A 10,702-nucleotide genomic window follows, 5' to 3' on the forward strand; every position below is an offset into this window, starting at 1 on the left:
AAGGAAATATGACAGTTCGCGCATATTGGGCGAAATTCACCATGCTGGTGCACAGACTGGGGTGGGTTTTGGATTCGCCTCCCATGCAAGCTGCGTTTTACTTGGGTTTGAGCGAGGAGGTGAAGGATGAACTCTCGAGAGGTCCAAAGCCCAGTACTATGGATCAGCTGAGCAAAGCAGCTCTGGCGGTGGGGGTGAGGCAGGAATCCCGGTGGAACGACAAGCAAGCGACGCGCGCAAAGCGGGCTTGGTTCCCACGGTCGCAGGAGAAGCCACTCCCTCAACAACCCTTTCAGGCCACGCCTGGAGCCAGCCAGGACCAGGAGCCCATGCAGATTGATAGCGCGCGCGCGCGGGCTTTTCAAACCCCAGCGGCGCCAAGACGCAAGGAGGGAAGGGGCGGGAATTGCTTTCTCTGCAACTCACCCCAGCATCTCGTCAGAGACTGCCCACATCGCAGGGAGTGGCAAGGAAAGGCGGGAACGGTGGTGCCCTCCCCCACTGACGCAGCACCACAGCAGGGAAACGGGAAAGCCTGGCTGCAGGAGACAAGGGGCAGCAGCCAGGCACAGTCAGCAGACAACAGCCCCAGCCCGCCCACCCGCACAGAGAGGTGCAGAGCCAGCCCACCCCTCCCAGAGCAGGAGTGGTTCTAGAAGTGACACTAACGCTCCCAAATGGCTATCCCCTGACGGTCCTCGCCTTAATTGACAGTGGGGCGTCCGCCAACTTCTTCTCGAGAAGCTTTGCAGAAGAGCACCAAATCCAGCTTTTGCAGTTGGATTTTCCTCTGCACGTAGCAACCATTGACGGCAGGGAGCTGCTGGGAGGGGCCATCACACATCAAACCCCCCCCATGAGAATGACGGTGGGAAGGCACTCAGAGACACTGGCGTTCAACGTCACCACCATCTCAGACCCCCCCATCGTCTTGGGCATGAGCTGGCTGGCGCGCCACGACCCCTCCATCAGTTGGCACCAGAGGTGCATCACGTTTGGGTCAGACTTTTGTCTGGAACATTGCATGCAGCACCAACCAGGGGAGGGGCCTCCGATAGCCACGGTGGCCACCATGCATATCAAAGGGGGTGAGGCAATACCCAAGCAGTACTGGGACCTGCAGGAGGTCTTCAGCGAAGCGGAGTCCGACCACCTACCCCCGCACAGGCCTTTTGACTGCCAGATCAACCTGGTGCCAGGGGCGACGATACCCCCAGCCAAGCTGTACGCCATGTCAGACCAGGAGCTGGAGGATCTGCGCGCTTTCATCGACAAGAACCTCAAGCGGGGGTTCATAAGGGAAAGCAAGGCAGCAGGGGGCAGCCCGGTCTTCTGGGTGGACAAGAAAGACACGCAACAGCGCCGTCTTGTGGTGGACTTTAGACGGCTGAATTCGGTGACAGAGCCCGTGGCTTTCCCCATGCCCAGAGTGGATGATCTCCTGACAGCGGCACGCAGGGGCAAGATTTTCACCAAGCTGGACCTAAGGGGGGCGTACAACTTGATCAGGATCCGGGAAGGAGATGAATGGAAAACCACGATGTTCACGCCTCTGGGCTCTTTTGAATATCTGGTGATGCCCTTCGGTTTGCAAGGGGGCTCAGCATGCTTCCAGGCCTTCATGCACCACGTCCTGGGGTCCCTCCTCTTCAGGAAATGCTTGGTCTTCCTAGATGACATCCTTATCTACTCGAATGACCCAGTGCAGCATGTGAAAGATGTCAGAGAGGTGTTGCAACGCCTGAAGGAGAACCACCTGTATGTGAAGCTGGAGAAGTGCAAGTTTCACACCAAAGAGGTGGACTTCCTGGGCTACAAGCTGTCAGACAAGGGGCTGGCGATGGACAAGGACAAGGTGCAGGCCATCCTGGACTGGCACAGCCCCAGGACGCGCAAAGATGCCCAACGCCTACTAGGCTTCGCTAACTTCTACAGGAAGTTCATCAAGAACTTCTCTCGCGTTACGGCTCCCATCACGGACTGCCTGAGAGGCAAGCAGAAGTTCAAGTGGACACCAGAGGCGCAAGCAGCGTTCGAAAGCCTCAAGAGAGTGTTCGCCTCAGACCAAAACCTGTTCCATGTGGTGCAGGACGCGCCCCTACGCATTGAGACAGATGCTTCTGAAAAAGCTGTGGGCGCAATTTTGTTGCAACTGGACGCCAACAGGGAGTGGAGACCCTGTGCCTTCTTCTCCAGGAAGCTGACACAGCCTGAACGCAACTACACAGTGTTTGATAGGGAACTTCTTGCGATCTACGCTGCGTTCCAGCACTGGCGACACTTCCTGGTGGGCGCGAAGCACCCCATCCAGGTGTGCACAGACCACAAGAACCTGGAGTTCTGGAGAACTGCCAGGGTGCTCAACCAGCGGCAGATACGGTGGGCAGAGTTCTTCTCGAACTTCAACTTCTCCATCCACTACATCCCGGGGGAGCAGAATGTCAGGGCGGATGCCCTCTCCCGCAAGCCAGAGTACATGGAGGAGGAGGCGCCACCAGCCCCAAGGCACATTTTCCCCCCGTCGGCATGGTCCTGCGGAGCAGCTGTGGTGAGCGAGGCAGAACTCACAGCACTGACGGCAGCGGATGAATTTGCCAACCGCATCTTCAGAGAACTGAGAGGGGGGAGGGAGCAGGCAAAAGACTTTGCAGAACGCAGAGGGCTGCTTTTCTACAAGGGTGCGCTGTACCTACCCACCACCCAGCTTCGACGTACGGTCCTCAAGCAGATGCACGACAACCCTACAGCGGGGCATTTTGGAAGGGACAAAACCGCTCACCTAGTCATGAGACACTTCTGGTGGCCAGGGGTGCGGGAAGATGTTCGAGACTATGTAAGGGGCTGTACCACCTGCCAGCGGGCGAAGGTGGTCAGAGCAGCGCCACCAGGGTTGCTGGAGCCCTTAGCCACACCACACAGGCCGTGGGAAGTGGTGTCCATGGACTTCATCACAGATCTGCCTTCGTCCAGGGGTAAGACTGCAGTGTTGGTGGTGGTGGACCTTATGTCCAAAATGTGTCACTTTATACCGTGTGCCAGGGCAGTCTCGGCAGAAGAGACAGCCAAACTGTTTGTTGATCACATTTTCAGACTGCATGGATTACCTTTAAGGGTTATTTCGGATCGTGGCCGCCAATTTGTTTCCAGGTTCTGGCGGCGGCTCATGAACCTCCTGCAGGTGGAGGTCAGCTTGTCGACGGCTAGACACCCGCAGACCAACGGACAAGCGGAGAGGGTCAACGCCATTCTGCAGCAGTACCTGAGATGCTACGTCAGCCAGCGGCAAACGGACTGGGTGGATCGCTTGCCACTAGCAGAATTTGCCTACAACAATGCAGTGCACGTCTCCACAGGGGTGTCGCCCTTTAAGGCCAATTACGGGCGCGACCTCAGATCTTTCCCAGAGAGGGAGAGGGAGGAGGAGGAGGAGGAGGGCCCACAGGCTGAGGATTGGGCAGAGGAACTGGAGACGGTGCACCAGCAGCTCAGAGACCACTTGGAGAGGGCCAAGGAAGCGTACAAAAAGGGGGCAGATCGCCACAGGCGACAAGGGGAGGTCATCAGGGTGGGGGACAAGGTGTGGTTGTCCTCGGAGGGCCTTCCCACCAGAGGGAGGTGCAAAAAGCTGGCACCCAAAAGGCTGGGCCCCTTCACGGTCACGCAACAGGTAAACCCGGTGGCATACAGGCTGGCACTGCCAGAGGACATGAGGGTGCATCCAGTGTTTCATAGATCGCTGCTGTCGCCGTACAGGGAAAGCAGCAGGCTCCGAGACAGCGAACAAACCCCCGAGGGAGGGGGGGAGAGGGAAGGCAGGGAGCAACTCAATGAGGCCACGGCCATCCTGGATTCAAGGTGGGGGGTGGGGGGACTGGAGTACCTCATGGCATGGGAGGATGCTCCACCGTCCCAGAATGAATGGGTCCCAGCCACTCAGATACAGGAGGGATTCTTGGTGGAAGAATTTCACGCCCTCTTTCCCCACAGACCCAAGCCCTGGCACATGGAAAGGGAGGGGGAGGAGGAGGAGGCACGGGAGAGCAGCTCACCATGGCGCTGGGAAGCGGAGTTTGAGGAACCAGAGGATGAGGTATGGGTGTCACCGAGATCCACCCAGTCAGAGGAAGGAGCAGATTGGCAGAACGTTTTTACCCCCACCAGCTCTGACGCCACGGACTTTTTGGGATTCCCGTCCGCCCAGGCGGAAGGGGGGGGATCGCAGGACTGGGGGGAGGTATTCACACCAACGGGCTCGGAGAGCACTGAGTTCTTAGGCTTCCAGTCGTCACCGACACATGGGGGGGGCCTGGGGAGGGGTGAAGGAGAGCTTGGGAGGGGGGTGGATGTGAGGGACAGGGGATATCGCGAAGTCCCTCCCCTCCTGAGTTCAAGCCCGTCCCCGAGCAAAGGGGAAAGCAGGGAGAGTTCCGATTCCAGTGGGGAAGCAGGAAGTCGTGTCCGAGGCTCAGGCAAGGTAGAGGAGCCAGGGTCCCAGGTGGGACAGGAAGGGGCAAGCAAGGGGGGAAGACCCATCCCTCCAACTCCAGAATTACGCAGGAAGAGGAGGGGCAAGAGGATGGGTCTGCCAAAGCTTTTGTGTTGGAGAAAGACGCGCCAAAAGCCATTAGGAGGTTCTGAAACCGACTGACAACATCGCTCCGTGTAAATAGCAATGACTTGAGCACTGTAAATACGCAGCACCAATAAAAGAATAAAATGCAGAGCTGCGTAGCGTCGTTACTCTGAAGTAGTCCACTCCGGCCACTGTGACAGGTGGTGTGTCACTTTGAGAGAAAAAACATAATTTTGCGATATTTATAGTTTAAATAACAAAAATGTATAATTGTAATATATAACTGTATTTAATAAACCAAAAACTAATTATTTAACCAAACCAAACCAAACCAAAAAACCTTTATTTATCACAAAGTGCCCAGAGTTGTTGAGCTCTTTGGGGGGAGCTGCTGACCAAAGTTTTGGAGGTTTTTTTGGGGGGGTGCAAAAGTTGCTTTGCTTTTTGGGGGGGGGTGCCCCAAAGGTGCTGCGCTTTGGGGGGGGGGAAGAGAACAGAAATAAATGACAAATAATACCTTCGCTGGAACTAAAACGCAGCACCGACATAGTCTGCCAAAGCGCCAGAAAAAAACAGCACAGAAAGGGTTAAAAACACCAATCTCTGGCTACCAGCAACAACAACAATGAAAGGATCTGGGTTTTAACAGCGGAGACAAGCTGTAGCGGAGACAAGCTGTAGGAGGAGCAGGAGAACAAATGGGGGGAAACAACAGCAACAGCACGAATGGGCCGATGGGGCGCGTGCCAGCAGTGAGGGCTCTGCGTGTCACGTCTGACACGCGTGTCGTAGATTCGCCATCACTGCCCTAGAGCTCCCAACAGCCCCAACCAACTTAGCCAAAGGTCATCCAACAACATCCGCAATCCCAAGAGTGAAGAAGGCTGAGCTGAGTGGTTTAGTGCGTATCCTGCCCTTTTTGAATGGAACAGCTGCATGGGGTGAAAAAGATACATATGGCAAGTCCATAAGTGTAGCATAGCTGTCAAGTTCTCCCTTTTTTTAAGGGAAATTCCCTTATGCTGAATAGGCTTCCTCACGAGAAAAGGGAAAACTTGACAGCTATGAAGTGTAATAATACCTTGTGGAGCCAATGCAGATAGAATATGGAACAAGGAGCTAGGAAATAAGGTTTCAAATCCAGCCTCAGAACCCCATCTAGGACAGGGTTTCTCAAACTTGGGTCTTCACCTGTTTTGGGACCTCAATTCCCATCATCCCTAACCACTGGTCCTGCTAGCTAGGGATGATGGGAGTTGTAATCCAAAAACAGCTGGAGACTCAAGTTTGGGAAACCCTGCTCTATGGCAAGGCAGGCTTCAGTCCAACTTACCTTTAACCTAGCTAAGTGGTAGAGCATCTGTTTTGTGTGAAAGAGGTCCCAGGTTCAATCCTCAACATCTCCAAGTAGGGCTGGGAGAAACCCCTGTCTGAAAACTGCTACCAGTCAGTGTGGACAACATTAAGCTATACGGACGGGACAGAGATTTCTTGGTGAAAGGCAGCTTCTGGTGCTTTTCGCCAAACTTATCTTACAGGATTGCTGTGAGAACAGAACGTATGCCATCTTGAGTCCTCTGGAGGAGCTGATGAAGACGGGTTTCAAATGGGAAGAGAAAAGTGAAAAGCCAGGCTCAATGCCCTCTTGGTCCTTTTCACAGATATAACAAAGTAAACAAGCACTCCACCGCAAAACCTCAGGCCCAGTGCTTGCACGAGAAACCCACACTGCTTGGCAGGGCAATGGGATGGATTCAGTGCCAGAGGGATGCCCCAGAAACCTCTGCCATAATGCTGCCGAGGGCAGTAGGGAGCAACTCTCTGCCCAGAGGGAGCTACCGGTATTTGCATTCCAAGCATGGGATCCTGGCAAATGCACTAGACTAGATCACGTAGTGCAGAGGGTGGGCAGGCGACAATCTGGATCTGCGAGATCACTGGCTGATTTGCAGTAGGTCAACAAGTGTTTCCGATTCCCAATTGTTTAGCAGTAGCAGCACCAAAAAGCAGCACCCACCTCCCCCCATATTAGAAGCCCTGATCTCTAAGAACTCAAATAGAGATTTGTACTTGTACATACAAGTCACCCTAGTGTGTGGTTCATGGGGTGCACCTGAGTCTGGTGAGTGGGCTTTGGGGACCCTATCAAATAAGTAAAGTAGATCCTACGGATGTGAAATCTGCCCAGGTCTAGTGTCGGGCAGCCAACTGTGAAAGCAACATTTGTTGAGGCTGGCTCTGCTTGTACCTCCATAAATGAGTAGACATAGTTACCGCTACGGGAAAAGTTCATATTATGTACAAGCACATCTTTTTTTATAAAGTATTGCTTTATTGCTATTAATAAAAAGCAGGTTCAGGAGGGTGTGATTTTGGACAAAGCAACCTTTAAGGAAGAAGAGGATGCTTAAGTCTCTTTCTTTCTTTCCTTCCTTCCTTCCTTCCTTCCTTCCTTCCTTCCCTCAAAATAACACACACGCTGAATGCATCTCCCACCCACATGAGTTCCAGATTAATTTATACCAGGGTAACAGGCACTACAGAGGTGAAAAGCTGCTGGAGAAGACTGTTAAACTCATAAAATACAATAGTCATCGGGGAAAGGGTTAGGCACTCCCTCAAGCTCCAAAGCTAAACACACACACACACAGAGAGAGAGAGAGAGAGAGGATTTTAATTCTTAGAAAGCCCATCAAGGTCTCACGGCATCTGCTTAGTTGCAGTGTGCAGCTGGCTCCTTAGAACAAGAGCCAAGAACCAGGAAGATTTCAATTAAAATCGCACCTCAGTCAAGGGCGTACCCACCATGCGGCAAGTTAGGGCAGCTGCCCTACTCTAGAAGCAGGGCTGGTGGGCAGAGGCGGAGCACAGCCCGGCGGAGCGCGAGTTCGCCATTCCCGCCGCACCCTCCCTCCAGCTCCCCGGCGCGTCCTCAGGCAAGGCCAAGCGCGGCGGGGAACCAGGGAGCGCGGCGCGGTGGGCGGGAACGCCGAACTCGCGCTGGGCTGGGCTGGGCTGGGCTCCGCCTCCACCCACCAGCCCTGCTGCTAGGGAGGGGCACAGCCCGGCGGAGCGCGAGTTCGCCGTTCCCGCCCGCCGCGCTGCGCCCTCCCTCCAGCTCCCCGTCGCGCCCTCTGGCAAGGCCAAGCGCGGCGGGGAACCAGAGAGCGCGGCGCGGCGGGCAGGAACGCTGAACTCGCGCTCCGCTGGGCTGGGCTCCGCCTCCGCCCACCAGCCCTGCTGCTAGGGAGGGGCACAGCCCGGCGGAGCGCGAGTTCGCTGTTCCCGCCCACTTTGTGGCCCCTCCCCTTCCGTGCCTTGGCCCCTCCCCTTGCCCCCCCCTAGTTTTGATCCTGGGTACGCCCATGACCTCAGTTATGAAGGCCTTACTTCTGAGCAGACACATGTTCGCTTTGTGCTCCTAGACAAGCACGAGGACTTTTCGATCTCTAAGGATGCCACCGTTTTTGCTGGCTCTGCTCCTAACACCCAGAAATTCAGCAGGAGCTGCTCCCCACCCCCACCCCGGCCCATTTATCTCCTTGCTCGCTTAATTTCTACGTGTCACGATGCTCCTGCTGTAAATGGCACAGGAGCAGAGGGAGGGGAGAGTGGTGGCAACCCCACAGCCTCCGCTTTGTATCCGCAAAATGAGAATACTAATACCGTACTGTATAGTAATACTAATCGGCTAACTTGCTAATTGCAAGCATTGTGAAGTGCGCTTTCTTGCTGTCGCTATTTTGGGGTATATAACTCGATCACACGCCACCCAATTCAAGCTACACAATTGCTGTCGCTTGGGAGCTCTTGCACAGCAAACTCAGTCCCACCTCTCAAAAAAAAAACAAAAAACCGGAGGTTTTTACCACAAGAGAAGTGTGATGCCACACCTACTTCTTCGGTGCAACGACATCATCCAGCTCCCCTGCAAATGAATCCGAGCAAACGCTCGTCTAAAGTCGCTCAGGTCTAGTCTCCGCGGAAACAAATCGGGAAGAACTCGCCAGGAACACGGCGCCTGGAAGCAACCCGAGTTCATAGACCTGGAGCACTTTTACCTTAAAAAAGCACTATCTGAAATTATATTAGTGCCCCAGCGCTTAAGTGGGATCTCCCCTCCTTGGCCAAGAAGCGCTGGTACTTCGAGGGGATGGATATCCCAGCGAGGGACCGGGCCCGCTTTGCTTTTCGCCAGACCAACTTATTAGGCTACTTGCCCAGAGCAGAGCCAGCTGGACTAGAGCGGATGGCGCTGCGCCTCCTGGCCGCCTTTGGCGTTGGGCTCCCCAACTGCCGCACCAAAGTCCAGCTCGGCTCTGTCTGCCCGACGGGGAGGGAGAGAGGAGGAAGAGGAGGAGGAGAAGGAGGAGGAGAAGAAGAAGAAGCGTCCGCATCTCACCTCCTGGCACTGAGGCAGCTGCAGGATGGACGAAGCCGCCACCGCCTCGGCGCTCCGGCAGCCCAGCAGAGCCCATCCGCCCAGGCACCAGAGGAGGATGCTCAGTGCCCGCGCGGCACCCGTCGAGGCACAGCAACGCCGCCGCCTCGCCCGCATCCTGGCACAAAGGCAGTTCCTGGCCGGGCTTCTGACCGCCGAGCCCGAGCTAGCCGGCCCTGCCGACCCCGACTCAAACCCGTGCCGGTTCTCCTTTTGCCCCCGTCGACGCCCGATCCCCGCGGGGAGCCTCTCCTGCTCTCTTCCTGGCGCTGGCGCGCATGGCCGGCTCGCCTTCGTAGTCCTCCTCCGAGCCCGTAGAAACTGAGTGGCTGCCGGGCGCGCCACCTGCTCGCTCGCGCTCTCCCTCCGTGGCGTCGCCAACGGGGCGGACCGAACCCGGGGCGGGAGGGGCCCAGGAGAAGGAGGAGGAAGGGGCGCGCAGTGCGCAGGCGCCGGCGCACCACCGCTGCTCCGCGCTCTCGTGGCCGCCACATCCGGCGGCGCCTCCCGTCGCTCCGCGTCCCTGGACACGGGGCTCCGCGCTGGCGCTGCCGCTGCCGCCGCCGCCGCCGCCCTGAAGACGCACCGCGCCACGCGGGGCTCCCCGCGGCCGAGGCCCGGAGGGCGCACCTGTCCGGCCGGCGCTGCGCCGCCGAGGAGGAGATGCGCTCCCGCGGAAGAGCGCCTTTCGGCGGGCCGGATAAAGCGCTGGGGGCCACCTGGGTGTCGGGGCGCAGGGAGAAGGTGAGCCGCTTGACCCCGCCGAGGACGCAGCGCAGGGCGGGGAGCCTGAGAGCGGCCGGGGCTCCTCCGTTTCAGCTCGCGGCCCGGGCCGCGCCGGGGGCAGTTGGAGGCAGCCGTGGGGTCTCCAGCGCCTCGCCGGTAACGACAGAATATTGCCTGGACCAGCTGCTGAGGGTCTTGGGCACCTGCTGTAGCATTTTTAATGCACCAGGCTAAATGCGGTATTGTTTTTATGGAGGAGTTCCATAGACTTCAAACTGTAATATTATGGGAGAAATAAAAGCGGCACAAGCATAATTAAAAATCAGTGTTGAGCATTTAAGGCGTCGGGTGTACCATCTCCCATCGAAAATCCGCAGCCTTGCTGAATGAAGCCTGTGGGCCACAGATTGGGAGCCTATGTTACTCTGTGGCTTTGCATGATTCCCATAGACTTGGACCCCTGGGCTGGGGCGTTAATTAAAGTCTTTTGTTGCTGGTATTGATATATTTTTCTGGTATCTTAATTTTAAATCTTATGTGGAAATGTTCCATTTCATGGTGCACTTGCTGCTATTTTATTTATTACTTACCATTACTTTTGTTATGTTTGTAGTTATTGAACAAATAAAATTATGTATGTAGTATGTATGAGAAAGAGTGGGTGTGACAAAGCAAGATTTGAATTGAGGACTTTGTAAAATGTCCCTCGTTCTTCTCAGCTGCAGTCTGTGGGAAAGGCTGCACCAGTTTCTGGAATACTGATAGATATTCAGCACTTCTATGGTGCTTTGGAGCACTCAAAGGCAGGAGTATTTATTCAGAACCTTGATTCACTTCAGCAGTTTCACCCTGGAGTCTACCTTATCCATGTCTTCCTTTCACCCAGGAGAGCACATTTCCCGCTGGATGTTGCTGGACTCCAGTTCCCCGAGCAGAGCCATGGTCAGGAAAGATGGAGGTGG

At 55.7% G+C, this 10,702-nt stretch overlaps 1 protein-coding gene across 1 annotated transcript in view; it reads right to left on the minus strand.

Annotated features, from left to right (window-relative positions):
- ELAPOR2 (endosome-lysosome associated apoptosis and autophagy regulator family member 2) overlaps positions 1-9,362 on the minus strand; it is a 106,759-nt gene extending 97,397 nt beyond the window's left edge. Inside the window, exon 1 of the mRNA XM_060279475.1 lies at positions 8,976-9,362. Within this exon, the coding sequence (XP_060135458.1) occupies positions 8,976-9,131 (156 nt within the window). The 5' untranslated portion in view covers positions 9,132-9,362. The remainder of the gene's footprint in view (positions 1-8,975) is intronic.
- Positions 9,363-10,702: the final 1,340 nt, after the last annotated feature.

Source organism: Zootoca vivipara, chromosome 10 (genome assembly GCF_963506605.1).
Source record: "Zootoca vivipara chromosome 10, rZooViv1.1, whole genome shotgun sequence".
NCBI classification, from domain to species: Eukaryota; Metazoa; Chordata; class Lepidosauria; order Squamata; family Lacertidae; genus Zootoca; species Zootoca vivipara.